The following is a 22998-nucleotide window of genomic DNA, read 5'->3' on the forward strand; positions in this document are numbered from 1 at the left end:
ATTTAATGTTAAAGTCAATTAGTTAGCTACATTTATCTATTTGTATTTTGAAACCTCTTTTCATATATTAAAAGGAACAGAAATTTTTGCATGCTTTTTCTTGAGTCTGAGTACAACTTCTACCTACCTCTCTTGGGTCTGATTTTAAGTAGGCTCGTTTCACAGTTGATACAATAAGAAAATGCCAAGAAAGAGGAGTGGGGGTAATGGTTGAGTTAAAAAGTTGAAAGAGGAAAAATTTGATTTCATTCTTGAGCACACAGAGCAACTCTCTTTCTTTAGTTTCTACAATTATACATTAAGATATTTACTATTTCTTTTCTTAATGTGCCCTAAACCAGCTTATTATAAAACATGTTATTTTATATTTGATGAATCACTATTTGGTATATGCATTAAATTTAATGAAATTATACCCTTAAAACATAGCCCATAGAGAATTATGTGAAGATGGCTGAATCTGTCCCCCTACCTAGACAACAATTACTCTTTCCAAGTCTGTCTGATGTATCTATTTTGGAACCCTGGTGTCTAATCAAAACTGGCAGCTTCCAGAAGGAGGCTTGGACAGTGAGTTGTACTTAATTTCAGTGAGTTTCAGCTCTTAACACAATAGTGGCTACACATCATCTACCCCAGCCTTGTGGCAGGCTTTCCAGATGTGCATACATTCCAGTAGCAGCTTGTGCTCAACGTGCAGGAGCCAGAATGGGAAAAATGAACCCTGTCCTACAAATAACAGGGATCTATGTTGTGATCACTGATTCCTGCCTCTGATAACAGAGGTACAGACAAAGAAATGGCAACGCATGGTAACTTCCAGGGGATTTAAAGAGCATGTGCCTTTTCCCGTGTCTCCTTCATTTTTTTCCTTTTCCCTTTTTGGGAGCCAGACATTGAAGACTAAGACATTCAAAAGCAACCACATATATGGGGTAAGTTAGAAAGACATTGTACTTGCCCAGGGGAAGGTGCAGGCTCAGAAAAGACCTAAGAAGACTCCAAGTTTGCAGCTCGGGCTGATCCTTGGCAATCTACAACAATTACAACAAACAAACAAAATCCAGCAAATCCTTGAGGAAGGGAGACAATCTGATTTCCAGAGTTACCATATCATTAGATTCAGATATCCAGTTTTTAGCAAAAAAATTATGAGGCGTAAAAAGAAACCAAAAAGTATGGCCCTCTCAAGGGAAAAAAACAAAGACCAACAGAAACTGTTCCTGACAAAGACCTGGTGGCACATCTACTAGACCAACACTTTTTTAAAAATCTTAAAGATGCTTAAAAAACTGAAGGAAAATATGGAGAAAGTCAAGAAAATGATGTATGCATTAAATGAAAATATCAAAAAAGAGATAAAAAATATAAGAAAGAAACCAAAAAGAGAATATTTGAAGAAATAATGATGGAAAACTTCCCAAATTTGATGAAAGACATGAATATAAACATCCAAGAAGTTCAATGACAGCTGATGAACTCAAAGAGACCCACATCGAGACACATTATAATCAAACTATCAAAAGTCAAAGACAAAGAGGGAATTTTGAAAGCAGTGAAGGAAAGCTGATTTGTCTCATACAAGGGATTTTCAATAAGATTATGAGCAAATTTATCATCAGAAACTTTGAAGGCCAGAAGGTAGTGATCTGATATACTTAAAGTGCTGTTTTTTTGGCTGTCAACTAGAAATTTTATACCCAGAAAAAATATTCTCCAAAAGTGAGGGAGAAATTAAGACATTCTCAGATAAACAGAAGCTGAAGGAGTTTTTACCTGTCTTTGCAGTAAATGCTAAATGGAGTCCTTCCTGCAGGTTGATACACAAGGGCACTAAACAATAAATTGATGCCATATGAAGGAAAAAAAAACATCTCAGCAAAGGTAAATACATCTACAATTATAAAAGTCAGAATTACTATAATGATGGTATTTAACTCCACCTTTGGTTTTCTGCATGATTTAAGGGTCAAATCATTTTAAAAACAATTATTAGTCTAGAAGCTAGCATGATTGTCGGTCTGGTTTGTAATTTCACATTTTGCTTACTATACAATTGTGGAGACATGAAAAATTATTAGTGTATAAAGGTGTAATTTTGAGACATTTACAACTTAAAGGTGTGGGGTGCAGAGATGTTAAAGGAGCAGAGTATTTGTATGTTATTAAAGTTAAGTTTATATAAATTTAAAGTAGAATATCATCACTTTAGGATATTAAATGTAATGCCAATTGTAAACAAAAGAAAATAGCTAAATAATATATATGTACACACACACGAAGGAAGAAAGTTAAACCTTTCACTACAAAAAAATCAACTAAGACAAAAGAAGATAGTAATGCAGGGAATGGAGGCCAAAAAAGCTGTAAGGTATGTAGAAAATAAATAGCAAATTACAGAAGTAAGTTGCTCTTTGTCAGTAATTACATTAAATGTAATTTAGACTAAGCTCACCATTAAAAAGACAAAGATTGGCAGAATGGATAAGAAAACAGCCCAACTATATGCTGTCTACAAGAGACTCACTTTAGATCCAAAGATACAAATAGATTGAAAGTGAAGATAGAAAAGGATATTTCATGCAAATAGTAACCAAAAGAGAATGAGTGACTATACTAATATCAAGCAAAATGAATTTTAAATTTAAAAAATGCTACAAGAAACAAAGAAAAACATTATACCTTCATAGATTGCTCAGTACAGTGGGAAGATATAACAATAATAAACATTTACACATCTGATAACAGACCATACAAATATATAAAGCAAGCACTGATAAAATTGAAGGGAGAAATTGACAGTTCTATAATAATGTTGGAGACATCAATACTCCACTCCAATGATGAATAGAACAACCAGACAGAAGATAAGTGAAGAAATAGAGGACTTGAACAATACAATAAACCAACTAGATTTAAGAGACGTATACAGAACACTCCATCCAACAACAAAATACACATTCTTGTCAAGTGCACATGAATATTTTCTAGGATAGACCATATATTAGGACACAGTTTAAGTCTCAATAGATTTTAAAAGGTAGGTATCATACAGAGTATCTTCTCCAGCCACAATGGGATAAAGTTAGAAATTAATAAGAGAAGGAGAACTAGAAAATTCTCAAAATTGTGGAAGTTAAACAATACACTATTAAACAATAGATCAAGGAAGAAATCACAAGGATGGTTAGAAAATACTTAGAGGTGAATAAAAAAAAAACACTACATGTCAAAACTATGGAAAACAGAGAAAGCAGGAACAAGAGGGAAATTGATAGATTTAAATACATTAAAAAGAAGAAAGATCCCAAATCAACAATGAACTTCATAATTTAAGAAACTAGAAAAAGACAGGAAAAACTAACCCAGAGCTAGCAGAAGGAAGGAAATAATAAAGATCAGAACAGAGATAAATGAAATGTAGAATATAAAAATAATAGAGAAAGTTAACAAAATCAAAACTTGCCTCTTCAAAAAAGTCAACAAAATTTACAAAGCTTTAGGTAGATAGATAATGAAAAAAAAAAAGAAGATTCAAATTACTAAATTCAGAAATGAAAATGAGGGTATTGCCACCTATTCTACAGAAATAAAAAGAATTATAAAAGTACTATAAGCAATTGTACACCAACAAGTTTGATAACCTAGATTCAATGGAAAAATTCTTAGAAAGTCAAAACCTATCAAGCCTAAAGTAAAATAATAGTTTTCATTTAGAAAAGAATAAAATCTGAGTATACCTCTAACCATGGCAATTCAGTCAATAATAAAAAATCTCCTAATGAAGTAAAGACCTGATGTCTTCACCAGTGTGTTCTACCAAACATCTAAAGAAGAACTAATACCAGTCTCTTTGAAACTTCTCAAAAGAATTGAAACACACGGGAAACTTCCTAACTCATTCTACATTACCTTGATATTAAAGCCAGACAACAACATTTCTAAAGAAGAACTAACACCAGTCTCTTTGAAACTTTTCAAAATAATTGAAAAACAGGGGAAACTTCCTAACTCATTCTACATTACCGTGATATTAAAGCCAGACAATATTACAAGAAAACTGCAGACCAATATCCCTTATAACATTGATGCAAAAATCCTCCACAAAATGCTACAATAGAAAACTGACTGCAACTGCACGTTTAAAGATTATACATCAAGACCAAATGGGATTTATTCTTGGAATGCAAGGGTGATCCAACATAGAAAAATCAATCAATTTCATTAATACATCTCATTAACAGAATAAAGGGGAAAACATATGATCATCTCAAATGATAGTCATGTGTTTGACAAGATTCAACATTCTTTCATGATAAAAACGCTCACTAAACCAAGAATAGAAGGACTCTACCTCAATATAATAAAAGTCATATTTAAATAACCCACAGTGAACATCATACTCAATGTTGAAAGACTCGAAGCTTTTACTCTGAGATCAGGAACAGGGCAAGGATGACCACTTTTGCAACTTCTATGCAATGTAATACTTGAAGCCCTAGACAGAGCAACTAGGTAAGGGAGAGAAATAAAAAGCATCCACATTAGAAATGAAAAAGTACACTTACCTCTGTTTAGAGATAATATAATCTTATATGTAGAAAATCCTAAGGATTCGACCAAAAAGCTGTTAGAACTAATAAACCCAGCAAAGTAGCAGGATACAAAGTCAAAGCTCAAAAATCAGTTGCACTTCTATACACTAACAGTGATCAATCTGAAAAGAAAATTAAGAGAACAGTTTCATTTACAATACCATCAAAAAGAATAAATTAATTAGGAATTAACTTAACCAGGAGGTGAAATACTTGCACTACAAAACTGCAAAAACTACAAAACATTTCTGAAAGAAATTAAAGAATAGAATAATGGGAAGACATCCCAGGCTCCCTAGGTTGGAAGACTTAATAGTATCCAAACCAACCTACAGATTGAATGCAATTCCTATCAAAACCCCAATGACTTTTTTTTGTAGAAATAGAAAAACTCATCCTAAAGTTCATATGGAATCTCAAGGAATCCTGAATAGCAAAAAAATTTGAAAAAGAACATTGCTGGATAACTCACATTTCCTGATTTCAAAAATTATATGATTACTTATAAAACTTAGAGTAAACCAAAACAGTGTAGTAATGGCATAAAGACAGAAACAGATGAATGGAATAGAATAGAGTGTCTAGAAATAAACCCTCACATATATGTGTATAGTCAAATAATTTTCAACAAGGGTGCCAAGATAATTTAATGGGGAAAATATTATCTTTTCAAAAATGGTGCTAGGAAAACTGGATATCCACATGCAAAATAATAAAATTAGGCCTTTAACTCATACCATATACAAAAATTAACTCAAAGTGGACCCATGAACTAAATTCAAGACCCAAAACTGTAAAACTCTTAGAAGAAGACATAGGGCAAAAACTTCACAACATTGAATTTGGCAATTATTTCTTGGCTTCAACACCAAAGGCACAGGTAACAGAAGAAAAAATAGTCAAATTAGACTTCTGAAAATTAAAAAAATTATGTATCAAAAGATACTACAAACAGAGTAAAAAATCAACAGAGTAGGAGAAAATATTTGCAAATCATATGTCTAACAAGGAATTAATATCCAGAATATATAAGGAGTTCCTAAACTCTACAAAAAAAAACAAAAAAAACCTCACAAAAAAACTCAGTTAAAAAATGGGCAAAGGACTCGAATAGACCTTTCTCCAAAGAAGATATGCAAATGGACAATAAATGAAATAATGCTATCAATATTAGTAATCATTAGGGAAATGCAACCCAAACTACAGTGAGACAGCAACTCACACCCATTATGATGGCTGCTGTTAAAAAACTGAAAGATAACAAATGTTGGTAAGGATGTGGAGATATCGAAACGCTTTTGCACTGTTGGTGGAAATGTTAAATGTTACAGCTACTACGGAAAACAGTATAGCAGTTCCTCAAAAAATTAAAAATAGAATTACTACCTGATCCCACAATTCCACATCTAAATATATACTCAAAGAATTGAAAACAGAGTCTTGAAGAGATATTTGTACATCACGTTCATAGCAGCATCATCTGTAATAACTAAAACATGGAGGCAACCTAGGTGTCCATTGACAAATGAATTGACAAACAAAATGTCTATTGTATATACATTCAATAGAATATTATTCAGCCTTAAAAAGAAGGACATTCTGCAATATGCTATAACATGGATGAATCTTGAGGACATTATGCTAAGTGAAATAAGCCGCTTCAAAAAAGACAAATACTGTATAATTCCACTTATATGAGGTGCTTAGAGTAGACAAATTCTTACAGACAGAAAATAGAATGGTGGTTACCAGGGGATAGGGGAAGAAGGAAAAGGGAGTTAACTCTTTAATGGGTACAGAATTTCAGTTTTTCAAGATGAAAAGAGTTCTGAAAGTGGATGGTGATGGTTGTGCAATAATGTGAATCTACTTAATACTACTGAACTATACACTTAAAAATAGTTAAGATAGTAAATTTTATGTGTGTTTTACTGCAATAACAATAATTGGGAAAAAATAAATCGCACAAGTTATAATTGGAGAAAAATAGCCCAAGTCAAATCTTACAACTCAGTTTTCACCTTCAAAAGATCTCGTATGCTATTAGATGTGCTAAGCCAGAGGGATTTGGAATTGGGACTGCATCCTGGGGTCCTGGTGTTAGCCTGTTGAGTCACCCCCTCATGGTTCTTCTTCTTTTACCTCCTGTTTGTGCATCTCTGGTCCCTGCTTCTTTACCCTCTGCACAAAAGCTTAGTTGATTCTTCAGTGACTATTGGCTAAAAACAAACAGAAAAAGCAAAAAGAAACAAAAGTGGTATTCTTCTAGTTCTTCCATAAGAACTGTGAAGGAGTGGCCAGCCAAAAAGAAATGTCAAGCAGAGGCTAGTGTGTGGGCCAAGAAAGCCCAGGTCAGACAGAAACACTACAGTTGCTCACAGATACATACAAAATAAGTCCTGATATTTTTGTGAGGACCTTGGGTGATAAAAGGGAAACCCCCTAAAGCATTTTTCAGGCAGCTGATAATGTTTGACAGCTTTGAAGAGGAAACAGAACTGCCAGATGTCAGTGGCTGAATCACGGGGAAAATACTGCATTCCGCAAAGCCTTACTCAAGTACCATGAAGTGTAGCCCAAAGTTGATAGAAATGCTGGTAAATAATACAATTTTATGAAAAAGTAAAATCTCGATACTTTTTCACGAGTCACTAGCTGTAACCAAGACAGTGATGTTGGTTGTTTTGTATTTTTTCATCTTTCATGAATTTTAGAATGCTTTCTTTATCAAACTCTAAAACATCTTTAACAAAATTGCAAAGTGTCACAGCAGTGAAAATTTTCATAAACTTCACAGCTCCTAATTATATGACACAGTAGAAGCATCAGAAATGTTCTGCTGTGTCATTTTCTGTTTCTTTGAAGATTCTCCTTTGTATTTCATCATTTTTCCATATACAGTTAAAACACCAAGCAAATATTTGGCCTGAATCCTAAAAATGTTTAATTCTTCTAATTTTCTGTAGTTGAATTTTCAGCAGTATAGAGCATTCCTTCAATTCTCCCCTCCCCTTTTTTTGGTTTGAAATACTCTTTAACACCTAAGAATGTGATCTTTTGTTCTTTATAGCTAACATTTAATACAAACTAATGTTGAATTTATCAAAAGCAAGTTCATAATCTTTGAAAACATACAACTTTTTAAATTATTGATGGGCTGAACCATTTATTAGTTTTTTAAATATTGAGGTATTCTTGCATTCCTGGAATATTCTAGACATTTGAGTGGCAAAACAGGCAAAAATCTCTAATTGGCATGTTTCTGGCATGTTTCACTGCATAAAAGGTGTAGAAAATTATTCTCATTTTTTCTATGCAGAGACTGTTCTACTTGTCACTGTTTCCATGGTGGTTTTTTTTGTGTGTGTGTATGGCAGTTATATATATTATTTAGTTTCTAATCTTTCTTTTAAAAACTTTATTGAGGTATAATTTATATGCCATAAAATTCCTTCATTGTAAGTGTATGATTCAATGATTTTTAGTAAATTTGTAAAGTTGTGTGATCATTATCACAATCCAGTTTTAGGACATTTTTATTACCCCAAAATGTTCTCTCCAGCTGTTTTGCAATCAATCCCTGCTCTCACCTTCAGTCCTGGCAACCACTGACTCTATAGAATTGCCTTTTCTGGATATTTCTTGTGCGTGGACTCATATAATTTGTTGTCTGTTGCATTTGGGTTCTTTCACTTAGCTGAATGTTTTCGAGGTTCATTGTGCGGCATGAATCAGTCTTTTGCTCCTTGGTGTTGCTGAGTAGTATTGCTTTATTTGGCTTTCCCACATTTTGTTTATCCAGTTACCTGTTGATGGCTTCCGGATTGTTTTCAGTTTTGACCATCATCTATAATACTGCTAGAAACATTCACATACAAAAACTGTTATGGACATGTGCCTTCACATCCCCTGAATAGATTCCCAGCAGTGGAATTGCTGGGTGCTATGGCAAGCTTATGTGTAATTTTTAAGATGCATCTAGTTAAGGGGTTAAAAAAGCTCCCCTCTCTGTTGAAGGAAAAGTTCATTTTCTTCTTGTTTTTCTTCTTGTGTAGCTCCAGGTTAGTTGGAAAGGCACCCTCTGTTCTCACTGATATTGTGACCTGGTTGAGGAGCCAACAGGACAGAGCTGTTACTTTTTGTCTGGCCTGACTTTGGGCACCCAGGGTAAACTGGAAATAACATGCCCCAGCCAGGTCTCTGTGTACACTTGGAAGTAGCTCTCAGGTCTCCCTCTGTTCCCTGCTTCCATGCTGCTGCTGTTCCTCTCCAGGCGTTGTTAGTGCAGGTTTTTCTTGGGCCCCTTCCACAGCCTCTGGGGCAGGCTGTTCCATATGCATTGAGTTGTGGGACAACAGCTGTCTTCAGTTTAGCCTTGCCTATTCTACATCTTGCAGAAATCCCTCTTCCCCCCAAATGACATGCAGATAGCATCCTTCTTTACTTTTACTTTCATTTTAGATTTCCCCTTATTATTACTGAACTAGTCCCTTTGTCATTTTAATGGAAATTTGGAAATGGAAGCTCTTGCCATGAGGTCACCTAGAATTCTAGGTGGTCATTCCTTCCTAAGTTCCCTTGCAGACCACCCTCGGGCTCCCTCCGGTTTCTACTGCCCTTTCTCCCTCTCTGCCAGTAAGTGTTGGGGTAATAGCTGACTTTACAGGAGATACTATCCATACTGGCTGCCTCAGTAAGTTCCTCGGTTCTTCCCATTCATCAGCTGATAAAGTGACAGTGCAGGGGGATGGAGGCGGATCTGTCTGGGAGGGAATGTGTATGTGAGTGGTGTAACATCTGTGCAGTGTCATTCTGCTGTGCTCTGAGGAGTAACAGGTCTGAAATGCAGACCTTGGAAAATGGACAAGTTGAAGTTTAGAGCAATAGTTGACGTGTAAAAAAAAAAAAAAAAACAAGCCTAGTGAATTTATTTTTAAGCCTAATAGAATCTTGAAAAAAGCCATTTATTATATCAACATTCCAAACATCAACAGAGCAAATATAATGAACCCCCATGGAGAACCACTACTGAAATGCAACACAAGATTTTGTCACATTGTTTTATCTATCCTTTTCTTTTTCTTTTATTCCCTTTTATGCTAAGATATTTTAAAACGAATCCTAGACACATTTTCCCCATGCTTAAGTATGCATCCTTAAAAATTATGGAAATTTTATTTTCTAACCACATTGTCCTGATCACGCCTAACAAAACTAATCAATAATTCGTTGATATCATCTATCCTCTATCCATGATCAAATTGTCTCCATTTTTAATGGAATCTTTTTATCAGGTTGTAGAATAGGAGAAACACATTATGGCTTGTTTCCTGGGCCCACCCCACTGCTAGTATTGTTCATTGATCACTTTAACTCTCAGTAGAGTTAAAGTTTAAAATCACTGTTCCCTAAGAGCTGTAGAGGCCCCAGAAACTGACTGGAGTGACTCCTGTTAAGATGTAAGGGCTTGTGGCCTCCTCGAGGGCCAGTGCTTGATGGTAGTTGCCAGTACTTGAGCATTGTCCTGGAAGGGTCCTTCCTGTGAATTACTCAGGCCGTGTAATTCATCCATGCTTATGCAATACAAATATTTCAAGCATCCTAACGCACTTATTTATTTATGAATGCTAGTGACCAGTGAACCAAAACCTCTTACCTAAAATAAATGACTAGCTTTGACAATGGAGGGGTCCGTACTTCGATTGCTATTCCTAATTTAACACACCAGCAGGGTGCTGGGCAGAGCTTACTGCACTAATTATCCTGCAATCTTACCTGATGAGAATTGTTCTTCCTTTACACTCATGCCTGGGAAAGCAGGTAGCTTGCATATGCAGTTAAGCAGCTACAGTGTCACCCCAGAGAAATCTGCCCTCTGATTGCCAAATCTCCACTTTGCCTTGTGCTGAGGAAGAGGCAGCTCTGGGGCAGTGTTCAGTAGGAAACGTTCATGATTCCGCAAGCTTCTTGTTTTCACACGTGGCTTCCTGTTATGCAGAGATAGGCAGAGAGGGCCGGGTAAGGTGTTGCAACTGATGGAGACACGCAGACCCACAAGAGGCAACTGCACTCTAAATTCCTAAGAAACATGAAAGCCACAAAACATGAACACTGGAGGGGTGGCCCTGGAGAGGCATCCTAGGTCAAACAAATTTGCTGGAGTGCAGAAAAACCTTGCAATATTTGTTCCTGGCTCAGGTTTCCAGAGCTGCTGATGAGAAAGAAGAAACAGAAAGCCAGTACTCCTCTCTCTGTCCCTTTCTCTCACTCTCTGTCATTCTCTTTCCTCTCTCCCTCTCTCTTTCTTTCTCTCTTTCTCGTTCTCACTCTCTGTCATTCTCTCTCCCTCTCTCTTTCTCTCTCTCTCACACACACAAAGATAATGTAACTCTCTCTGTCTCATATTGCTACCAAGACAGCATTTTTTACCTCTTCCTGCAGAAGACATAGCTATTGGTGCCAAGCCACTTTCCAAAGCAGAGTTTTTTCCTTTAGGTTGGCATAGTCACTTGTCAAACAATAAAGGGCATTTCTAGAATCCATAGAACATGGGAAAATTAAATCTGCCCAATTCCAGAGTATTGAGGCAGGCATTTAGGGAATGACTTTTAGATATTTCTATGAATTAGGTTATACAAATTTGTCTCAAGGGTGAGTGCCCTGGGAATACCCATGTGATTTAATTTCAGGGTACAGAGAGAAGGCTCCTTTGCTGTTATCAGTCTCACATTAAGATGCCTTTTGAAGGGGCAGTGCTTTTCATACTAAAGTTAACAATGAAACTCAAAAGAATGATGGGCGCTTTTCGATGGGGGGCCTTTGGCTTTGAAGACAGAAAAGGGATACAGAAAATGAGCCTGAAGTTTCTGAAGTCAAACATCCTAATTTCCTTCTGGACGGAAACTGAGGGCCACCATCCCACAGTCTGACAACAGGATAGGTGGGGGGTCTGCATGTATGTGTGTGTGAATGTGGTAGGGGTGTTGCATGTGTGTATGTGTGCAGGGTGTTGGCAGGAACGTATGAATCTGTTTATCATTTTCAGGTGGTAGTGATGCCAGGTCTGCTGTTTCAGAGAGCTCCCCAGCAGGCTCCCTCCTCAGCTGTGGTGTGGGCCTGACTGCCAGCCCACAGTAGCTTAGCTCAGTCTCTCTCCCTCCCATGCTTCGGCCACACCGGGCCTTGCTCAGAATCCCTAGGTCTCTTCACATGAGCTTGAGTAGCAGCTGGTAGGATTACCTAATATGTCCATTTTCCTGTTGGAGTGTCAGCACAGCCTCAGTGGTGGGCTTGAGGTTTCAGTACCATTTATCTGTCACTGTTTTTTCAAGGCCTACTGAGCCTTGCAGAGCATACACTGGCGGAAATAGCACAAAATTGTGCACAATCTACAGGCAAAATGGGTGGGGCTGAGGCAGCTGCTTCACATGATAGGTTAGGAACAGTGGCTTTGTTCCCAGTTCAGTGAAGGGTGGCATGGTCTCTCCTGTCCACTTCACCTTGGGTTCTTTAACCCTGTGAATTACTAGACATGGATTCCATCTCCAATGTGGATGCCTCTCTTTACCACAAGAATACATGCTCCTTTCTGGGCTGTGGCTTAGGTATGGATCTCGGGCTTTGAAATCAGATTTCTAGTTGTTAACTGGAACAGATCATTTCACCTCTGCGAGCTTTGGTTCCTTGTCTGAAAAATGAGGGTGAAAATATGGTGCTTACCCTAAAGAGCGTGAGCATTAAATGACACAGCTGTATAAAGTGCTTGCACTGTGACTGGCTCATGGTAAGTACTCAACACATAAGTAACTATTGATATTCATTATTGTTAGATCAGGGATTATATCTTCCATCAGCTACTCTGCTCAAGTAAGTACAGTGAATATATCCAGAAATCCCACCAATAGGTAAATTGGCCAATATTTCTTGCAAATACAAAATGCCTGCATGGTGGCTCACATTTCGTTCTAAAACATTTATTTTATTAACTCAGCAAATATTTATCAAGATGCTTCAATTGCCAGATGCTTTTCTAGGAGGTGTGGAGTTTTACTAAAAATCCCGAGGAAAACAGTACCCTTTTCTGTCTTGCATCTTGGTTTATCCCCATAGCCTCAAGTTAGAAATGCTTCCCTCTGTGCTGGTTTCCTCTATGCCATCTTTTCTTTGGTTTCTGAACATCTATGCATATAACTTTTCTGGTCTGAGATTTTCATGTCACTCAAATCTCCTGGCTTTCACTTGCACCTCTTTTCTCCCCCTAATCTCTTTCTTAATTCATAAGCCTTACTTATCAAAACCAAAACTCTTGGGAAGCTTGAAGCTCTCAGTTCCCGCTCACACTTTATCATGTCCAGACCTGGACTCACCCGACTGTTCAAACTGGCCTTGTTCTCTGATTTCCTTCCTTGCTTCCATGAATGGGTCTCCTAGATCCATTAGGGCCGTGTCTGATTAATGTCATATCCTCAGGACCCGAAATGGTTCTGGTGCATGTCAAGTCCTCAGTCTTGAATGAATGAATGGGGAAAGCTGCCTTACCTGAGCCACTCAAACCCCAAACCTCACAAATATCTTTGTCTCCTGCTCCTCCTTGTTCAGCAGGTGGCTGAGTCCTCTCAGTATTAGCCTCTCATATTGTTTCCTCTTCCATCCTAATCCAGGCTTCTGACTTTGTATCTGGGATATTGTGCTATGTCCAGCTAATCTCCCTCTATTCAATCTCTCTCCCTCTTTTCATCCCTCCCTTCCTTAATATTTTATTTCTTTTCTCTCATTTAGAATAAAATTGAGTCCATACTATAATAATAATGTTAATAATAATAGCTTTCATTTAATGTCCATGTTTTAAGAAGCAGGCACTGGCTGGGACCTGTCCACTTATCCTTACTAATCCCTATGGATTTATCACCTCACGAGATACATGTTATTATCACAGTTTAACAGAGGAGGAAACTGGCCCTCAGAGATAGAATATGGCTTACCCAAGGCTGTGTATGTAGAAGCCTGTGCACTTCTGCTACTTTCTCCTTCCTTCTCTCTGTTAGGCACTGTGCTAGGTGCAGGATACAAGGATGAGCAAGGCCAAACATCAAGGCAGTACCCCTGTCTTCTTAGAGTGCGAGTGGAGAGGGAAGACAGGGAAAGAAAAAAGTACCAAGCAAGGTGATGAAGGCTACGATGCACATGTGTCCCCAGTGACAAGGGTCCAGAGCCAGGGAGCAACTAAGTCTGGCAGGGCCGGGAAGGCTTCTCACAGCAAGTGGGGCCTGAAGGGATTCTTGAAGGACAAGTAAGAGTTTTCCAAGAGGTCAAATTGGATGTAGGTGGGGGCAGGGGGCAGGACATTCCAGCAGAGAGAATAGCATGCTGTCCTGGATGAAGTGCAGGATGGGTATGGAAAAAGAGCAGGAAATGCAGCAGAAAAAGCCACGAAGGACTCCAACTCCATGGTAGTTTAGCCTTCATCTTTTAGGAGGGAGGTGTTGGGGGTCATCAGAGGCTTTTAGGCAGGAAAGTAACATGATTAGAATTCTGTTTTAGAAGGCTCACGTCATAAGCAATGCTGTCTGTGTTGAATATAAGGAACAGGCAGCCTTCTGTGCTGATTGGTTGGCTGGGAGAATGTCACTCAAGTACATCAGAGAGACCAGCGGAGGTAAAGCAGGTTTGGGCGTGTGTGTCAGTGTTAGCAAGAGGAATGGTAGAGGTGAGAAGGGGAAAGGTAGTAAGTTTGATGAGGTGGTAAGCATGATGAGCTTGACATTCTCATGGAGGTGGGTTAGGAAGCTGGATGGATGGGTCTACAGCTCAGAAGAGAGGGCTGGGGGAAGCCATACAAATTCTACTCCCTTTTCAAATCCATTTAAACATGGTTCCCAAACTAATGCACGGCTCATATCAACATACTGAGAAAATACCTGAAATTGTTTCCCCAGCTCTGAAAGAAATATTCACACCTCGCCCACACATTTACAGCCATCCAAAGTAGAATCTAGACTGAGTCAGAATTGAGAGCAGATTATTTTGAGGGTTCAGTGGCAGAAGATGAAGAAAGGAAGTGATAACGTTTCTCAGCTGACTTCTCTGTTCATACTTCCTTCTTTAATTTTCCCTTGCCCCATCTTGGGGCAAAAAGCAGCTAACTTCTACTGCAGAAACAACATCCCTAGGCATGTGGCACTTCTTCTATTTCTCTTCTTTCCTTTCCAGTACTGTCTCTCACCTGCAGACTAAAATTCAACACAAACAGTCCAGTCATACAACTATATTTTATCATGGGCGTCCCTTGCTCAGGAATATGAAATAGCTCCCTACCACCTCTCTAATCAAGGTTGAATGCCTCACTCTGTCACCTAAAGCATCTTCTTCTCTGGGCCCTCCAGCTTGATTTCTCTATTTGATAAAATGCTGCCTCACGTTTATGGCTCATTTCCACCCCACACTTTGTAATGATAGCACTCAGGTTCTGGCAAGTGCTGACCGGCAGAACTGTCTGTGATAATGGAAATATTCTCTATTTGTGTGTCCAGTACTGTAGCCAAAAAACACACAGGCTTACCAAGTATTTAAAACATGGTTAGTATGACAGAGAAAGTCAATTTTAACTTAATGTAACCTATTTAATTCATTTAAATGTACACAGCCACTCATGATTAGTGGCTACTATACTAGACAGTGCAGTGCTAGGGGCCTTCTCATCCTCTCTCTACTAGAGTAAGGTGAGGTTTCTAACCTCATTGAGGTCCTCATTTCTCACTCGCCCCGGGGTGTTCAGTAAACACTGAGCAACTGCCTTCCCACCTTCCCCCCTGCCGCCCTGGTCTGCCTGCAGCCCCCTCTCCAACCCTCAGCCTGGTTCAGGCCTCCTTCCTGAAGGGCTGGGAACGTGCACTCGGGGTACAATGACTGGCTCACAAGTGAAGCTTATCATGGTTATTATTTTCATTATGAGAAACAGCTCCATTAATAGTAACAGATCTCTTTGTTTACTTTATCCGGAACGAGTCACACCCACAAGGAAGAGAGACTGTTCAAAGAACCTAACAAGAAAAGTTAATCACAACCAAGACAAACTCAAGGCCCCCAGACTTTCTTCTCAGCTATTTTAATCATCTCATGCTAGGCCTGGCTGGTGAGCAACACTGTGGGCTAAGGAGGGAGATGGCTCTGCACATGGGATGGAAAGTGCCCCTGCTTAATCCCTAGCTCATCTGAGACCCCAGCTGTCTCCCTACCCCCAGGGTTTGGGCCTAATTCCAGCAGTGTGGAAGTTTGTACTGAGCTATCCCCACTCTCTAACTTGTAACAGGTGGCCCATTGCCCATAGTTATATCAAGTATGGTGGGATGTTAACAGGCACTGAAGAAACACTGGTTGGATGTAGAGTGAGTGGTATCATTTATGGATATAAAACATGACCAGGCAGAGCCTTGATCAGATTTAGGCAGACAAGGTGGTTGCCTTCTGCCACAAGGGCATCAAAGGTTTTCTTGGCCAGGTCTGGGAACATAAGATCCTCGCACTTATTCCTGCCTTTGCCAGGTCATTCTTGCAATGCACACGTGCTCCTAGGAGGGTTTTTTGTTTGTTTGTTTTTGTTATAGCTGTTTTTGCCACAACAAAGCATGAAACATTTCACAAAACTATGAACAAAATACCAGCAACTAATTTCTTCTATGCTGAGTGAATTCTCTCCAATCTGTAGTATCTTTTTTTCTTCTCCTAACCCCCTCCCACTTCTTCAATGCTGTTGGAGACTTTCAGTTTCACCTAACCCCCACTGTGGTCCTAACGATGTCTGTGGGCCTCTGGGGGTGGCCCAAGGGGCCTGAGTCCTTCTAGCCACCATGTGGCACCTCCCTGTTTTCCCCCACTCCTGAGTTGGCTCCATTTGATAGCATCACCCCAGAAGCCAAGTAAAGGTTCCTCATATGCCACTGCTAGAGGGGGGTCCTCCCTCTCATATCTGATGTTGCTTCAGTTGGATGATCACAAAAGCCACACTGGGATGGACTTCACTGAGGTTATTGAGGTGGGGGAGAATGCCTCTGCATCTGCTGGAATAAATCACTCTTTGATTTTCTCCAAAAGTTTTGCGTGTAAACTACCTTTTTCATTTTTACCTACTGTCTGCCCTCTTTCTAGGACAGATAAGAGTCCTTGCAAGGTACAGTCTCTGACTTACAGAGATACAGAGCTGTATACAGTCCATCAAATTTCCTCCTCCACATTGTAGTCTGCCAAAATCTTTCTGTAGTTCCCTTGGGATCATTTCCACAGCCTTAGAGCAAGTGATCAGCCCACAGTGGCTGCTCTTTAATTACAGATAGAAGGCCTTGAAGATCGCAAGTAACTGAGGAGCAAGATCTCAGATAAAGTTCTTAACTGGGCTGCTAAGACACCCTGATATAAAGCAAATCCTTTGTAAGCAAGCTACCAAATTGTCATCAAAATATCAAATTACCTTTTCTACATCTGAGTATAAGCACTCTTATGACGATGTCTGTCCAATGGGATGCTGAATCAAATACTTCTTGCAACCTGGGATACAACCTAGTATGACCTCACCAGGTCGCTGGTGGGAGGTAAGAAGTGACTGCCAGATGGAAACAGGTATAAGGGTATATTACGGGAACTCAGACCCCTTGTGAGGGTCAAGGGAGCCCAGTTACAGTGGAGTCCTCTTCAGACAGCAATATTGGACAGAAGGGCGAAATGTGGAAATAGGGTGATAACTCTAGATACAATTGGAGATAGCTACAGAAAGACTCTGTAATACCATATAAAACTCCAGTGTTTGAAAGTATGCCATGACTATAAAGACTGAGAATCACAGGCATAGAAAGAGATAGAAATAATGGAATCAGAAAGAATGAAATTCCGTCCTTTGCAGCAACATGGATGGAGCTGGAGGCTTTTTATCCTAACTCACTCAGAAACAGAAAATCAAATATCCCATGTTCTTATTTATAAGTGGGAGCTAAACAATAGGTATACATGGACATAAAGATGGGAATAATAGGCACTGAGGACTCCAAAAGTGGGGAAGGCAGGAGGGAGGTGAGGACTGAAAAATTACCTGTTGGTTACAATGTTCAATATTTGGGCGATGGGTACACTAGAAACCCAGTCCCCACCATTATGCAATGGAGTCATGTAACAAACCAGCATATGTACCCGCTGAATATATTTTTCAAAATCAATGAGGAGGTGTTGGCAATTTAATGCATTAAAGATAGGAAAGAAGAAAGAAAGGAAGCTTGATGATGGAATGACATTTTCAAGTGAAGAGGGAAGTTGAAGAAGCTCTCAGTGATGACCCCCATCCTTTTAGTAGGAAGTAAAGTCATCTGTTGATAAAAATAGTAAGAGTAGCATATACTTACCTTTGACCAGGGACTGTGCTAAGTGGTTTGCATATGTTTGTTTAATCTCTACAACAATTCCATAAACTAGGAAGTATTATTATCCTAATTTAGCAAGTGAGGAAGCCGAGGCTCAGAGAAGCATAATTTATCCACTGTCAAAAAGTCAGGAAAGGTAGAACTAGTCTCCAATCAGGTGAAATGAAATGGGGTGAGAGTAGAGTTGATGGCTTAGTTTAGCTGTGTCGTGAGTGGTCCAGGGAGGGACAAAACCTGAAAAAGGGGGTTGGAAGATGAGGCCTTTCTCCAGCAACACTTGGCAGAAGTAGAGGGGTGCAGACACTGGGTATTAGCAAGTGTGGAGGGCAGCACAGTCCAAGGAGACGAGGGCATCCTTGAACTGGCTGGGAAAGAAGGAAGGTGGGGCTCAGAAGGAAGTGTTGAATGGGGACCAGGATGATCGATGGAGCGCTGGGTAGGGAAGGAAAGGAGAGAGTGGCCCTGGGTGGGAGTTACCATGGAGACAAGATGTGGAGGTACAGGCTGCACTTAATCAAATGACAAGCAGACTTCCTGTGTGAAAATAAAAGCCAATTATACCATGCAGTAGGTTCAAGGGGCTCTGGCTTCAAATCCTGCTTCTGAGTTCTATTGGCAGTGACAACCTAACTAAAGGTAATGGGAAGGCAGCAGCAGCGAGCTGCTTGTACAGCATAAAGGGCTGGGATACTCTCCGTGGACAGGGGACAGAATGGCACTGGGCAGGAGAATTCAGAAGGTGCCAACTCCCTGCAGGCTGGCCCTGTGGCCGGGGGCTGGGGTTTGAGTGGGGTCCGCTGGAGGAGGCCCGCATTCGACAGCGAGGTCGGAGCTAGCACAGCTTGTGGCGTGTGGCCCCTCCTCTAGCCGGCCGCTGTGGAAGAGTGCCCGGGCAGCTTCCGGCGGCCTCTGCAGCTGCGTGGGACTCACCCCGAGCCTTCAGAGTGAGGCATTATTTTCTCCTCTCTCTTGTCAGATACTGACTCCCACGCAGGAAAAAGGAAGCACCTTTTGTCAGATGCTGTGGCCACTTCCTCTTCAGAAGGCTCCAGCCAACCTTTCGCTTTGCAGAATGACGGGGCCCGCCGCGGTGCCGGACTGCCTGTGTACCAGGCCACTGGCCGCCGCCTGGGTTTTGTTCTTGGCCTGGCCCTGACTGGGAGCTGGCCCCTCGGCTGCTTCTCTGGCTCAGGGGGAACTTTCTCTGGCTCAGATCCGGACCCCTGAACTGGACCTGGCTGTCGTGCCCCCTTCGCTTCTCAGCCCCTCTGGGGTTCCTCCCTCCTCTCCGCCCACTCTTTGCTCACTGCCCCATGTCCCTCAGTCAGTCGGCCTGTCTTTTCCTCTCTATAGCTCGGTCAAGGAGTGTGATGACTGGCGAGCAGATGGCGGCCTTCCATCCATCGTCCACCCCCAACCCGCTGGAGAGGCCCATCAAGATGGGCTGGCTGAAGAAGCAGAGGTCCATCGTGAAGAACTGGCAGCAGAGGTACTTTGTGCTGAGGGCACAGCAGCTCTACTACTACAAGGATGAAGAGGACACGAAGCCCCAGGTACCAGCCAGGCTGTTTGTCCCGTTCATAAGGCACGGAGGAGGCGGGCCTGGAGTCCGCTGGGATTGCATTTAAACTCACAGGGGCCTTCTTAATAGGACCAGACACACCCGTTGGAAAGGAAATTGCTTTTTCCTTTATACCATTTTCTAGATACATAAACTGAGTTGCAAAGATGACAGAGTGGTCCTCTAGGAAGTCCCAGGATGGGCATTGTGGAGTTTCCTACACGTGGCTCTAAGTCAAGACCGGCAACAGGGTGGTGATGGTGGTGACACTCAGTCAAGGGTTCAGAGAAAGTGGATTTGGGTTCAGGAAAACCGATTGTGGGACTCATTGATTTGTTTGTTCAGTAAGTATTTACTGAGCATTTATTATATGCCAGACACTGTTCTAGGTACTTGAAATAAACTATGAGCAAAACAGATAAAAATCTCTACCACACACAACTTAGAATATGGAGGAAAAGACACATAAGCATAACAAATAAGAAAAGTATGTAATTTGTTAGGAAAAAGATTAGTTCTGTGAGGAAAAAATAGGATGAGCTAGCAGGTGTCAATAGTTAAGGGAAGATGTAATTTTTAAAAGGATGGTCAAATGACCTCATGAAGCAGGTGACACTGGGATCAAAACTACAGAGGAGAGGGAATAAGCTGGGTAGATCTCTGGGGGAAAGAGTGTTCCAGGCAGAGAGAGAACAGCTGGTGCCAAGGCCCCAAAGGGAGCATGTCTGGCCTGGATGGGGAATTGCAAGGAGGGCACTGTGGTGGGAGCAGAACTAGCAGGTAGGAATCAGAGGGGATGAGGTCTGAGAAGCAAGAGGGCAGTCAGGGGTCAGGGGCACAGACTGCTGGGGCACTGCAAGCTACTGTAAGGACCTGAGCATTCACACTGAGGGCCACAGGGAGGCATTGCAGGGCTCTGAGCAGAGAGTGACAGTTTTTGGTTTAAGTTGTAAAAAGACAGCTCTAGCTACTGTGCTCAAAAATAGAGCAGGGGGAAGACTCAAGTAATCTAGGTAAGGGGTTATGATGTTTAGGGGCTCAGTGGGAGTTGTGGGCTGGAGGAAAATGGTCAGCTTCTGGATATACTTTGAAAGTAGAGCAAACAGGATTTCCTGATGCAGTGGATAAGGCTGTGAGAATGGGCTTTAATCCTAAATCTTGGGCCTAGGTCTCTTTGGCCAACCTCATTGCTTTTCTGGCCATTGTGGTGTGTGAGAATAAAAGAGGATGCTCTGAACAATTACGCCAGGATCCCAGGTGCAAACTGGATGTCTCAGGGCATCCAGCACAGCTGGTCACCCACCTAGAACTCATGTCTGTGGAGATGGAAGTATGGGCTTGGCCAGAAGGAGCTTATTCGGCAAGACCGACTCTAGAACCTTCTGGAGTCAGAACAAAATCCCGAGAAAGATGAGGACAAGAAGTGTGTAGATATTGGGGGTGGATGGGACCAAAGTGAAAAGGTCATTTTGGAAGAGGACAGCTTTCTTTAAGGGCAGGCTTGAGAATCCATTACACATCAGCAGGACTCGGTTAACCAGTTCCTCCACTTAAGGGCTCTGAATTCTGAGTGTCTGTCACTGCAGAGGCCGGAGGAGGATCACAGGGATCCCACCACAGACTGGACTCTTGCCTAGTGTTCTGTCCATGGTAACCAGCCTTCCTTCTCTTTATAAACACCCCAGACCTTATTAAAGCCAAGCAATTCCAGGCTAAGATGGCAGTTGATGTCTTAAGACGATGGAGGAAGCCTTCCTATCTGCAGAGTGTAAGGGAGACGGCAGTAAGGTGTGGCCACCCCACATCAATGAAAGGGGCAGCTGAGTGTGTTTCCATGAAGTGTAGAGGGTGAGACGCACTTTATATCAAAGGACGTGTTCTTTTCCTGGCTCCACCACTGTTTGGCCCTGTAATTATTTAATTTTTCTGAACCCCTCTTTATTCTTTTATAAAATCAGACAATACTACCTGGCCTGCATTTGTCACAGGATCAAATGATATAAAGCAGGTGTAAAAAACTGTTTTGTAAAAACATAAACTCATGTCAAAAGGTAAAATAAATATATGAAGGTTCTTGCTTCTCCTCTTTACTTCTGGGAGGAAGAAACCCAAAGCCTTCTCAGGACTAAATTAGCCTGAGATAATTAGGTAACACTTCTAGGATGACAAGGATAATTTATTTTGAGGAGATCTATTGATGTAATACATCAGATCAATAGGTCAAGTAAGCAAAACCACACAACCCTTCAATAGATGGCTGAAAAATGCGTTGATAAAATCCAACACTCATTTCAGATATGAAAAATAGAAAAATAAAACCTTTAGGAATAAAATAATAATTTCTTAGAAAGAATAGTGTAGTTTACTGCATGTTGATATGTATAGTTTGATTACAAAAGCTTTAAAAGTTATTCACAATCCCATCAGTAAGAAATAGCCACCTACATCCCCTCTACTTTCAACCTTCCCTATATGTATGTATTTAGGAACTCATCTATTGTAAATGCAAAATTAGTATAATAAATATTATTTAATGAAAAAATTAAAAATACTTCATGAATATTGGCCCCAACACTAAATATGACTCTATAATATAATTCTTAGTTATGTCAAAACAATCTATTATATGAATGCTCTATAATTTATTTAATTAATTTTCCACTGTTAGGAATTTGGGCTGATGTCTATACTATTATCACAAGCAATAATTAAGTAGATTCCCCACAGCATTGTTTATATTAGTGATATGACAGCAATGCCCAGTGGTAGGGGCTAACTTATATTAGGCTATATTTACATGTCTATACAATAAAATACAATTCAGACATTGATGCTCCTAATTAATACTTTTTGATATAGAAAGATGTCCATAATATTGTCTTTGAAAAGCACTTTACAACAGAAGGTGATGTGTATACTAATCCCATTCTTGGAAAAAATATGAATCTGTATTTATAGAAAAAGGTCTAGAAAGACATACACAGAAGTATTAACGGTGGTTATCTCTGAATACTGGGGTTACACATACAATTTTTAATGTTTCTTTAAAAATATTTTTATAATTTAAGTGTAATAGTTGTAAATTTAAAAAGAATGCACACAAACATCCTATCCCCCAAGATACCAAAAAACAGAAACATCACAAGAATCTTGGAAGCATCAGGCGTAAGGGCCCTCTTACACTGGTGATGTGTGGGTCGGTTGGTACAACCTCTCTAGAAAGTCATTTGGCCAGATTTACTAAACACAAAAAATTGTCATACCCTTAGACACAGTGATTCTGGGTCTATGAAGTTCCAAAAGAAATAATAAGAACATTAAATGCTATTTATAATGAGAAACATTGGACCTAGCGTCCGACAAAGGAGAATGTAAATAAATTATGGAACCGTGTATGATAGACTTTCCTGTATGTGCTTTTGGGGAATCCTGTGGCCCT

The 22998-nt window shown here is 40.2% G+C and overlaps 1 protein-coding gene across 4 annotated transcripts in view; it reads left to right on the forward strand.

Annotated features, from left to right (window-relative positions):
- LOC105465194 (Rho GTPase activating protein 25) overlaps positions 1-22998 on the forward strand; it is a 95099-nt gene that overhangs the window by 19713 nt on the left and 52388 nt on the right. For 3 of the 4 annotated variants that reach the window (XM_011713469.3, XM_011713466.2, XM_071076837.1), the window contains exon 2: positions 19352-19551. In XM_011713469.3, coding sequence (XP_011711771.2) covers positions 19352-19551 — 200 coding nt within the window. Of the gene's footprint in view, positions 1-18615; positions 18635-19351; positions 19552-22998 lie in introns of those variants that run through there. The other variant, XM_011713467.3, reaches the window with a different exon arrangement.

Source organism: Macaca nemestrina, chromosome 13 (genome assembly GCF_043159975.1).
Source record: "Macaca nemestrina isolate mMacNem1 chromosome 13, mMacNem.hap1, whole genome shotgun sequence".
NCBI classification, from domain to species: domain Eukaryota; kingdom Metazoa; phylum Chordata; class Mammalia; order Primates; family Cercopithecidae; genus Macaca; species Macaca nemestrina.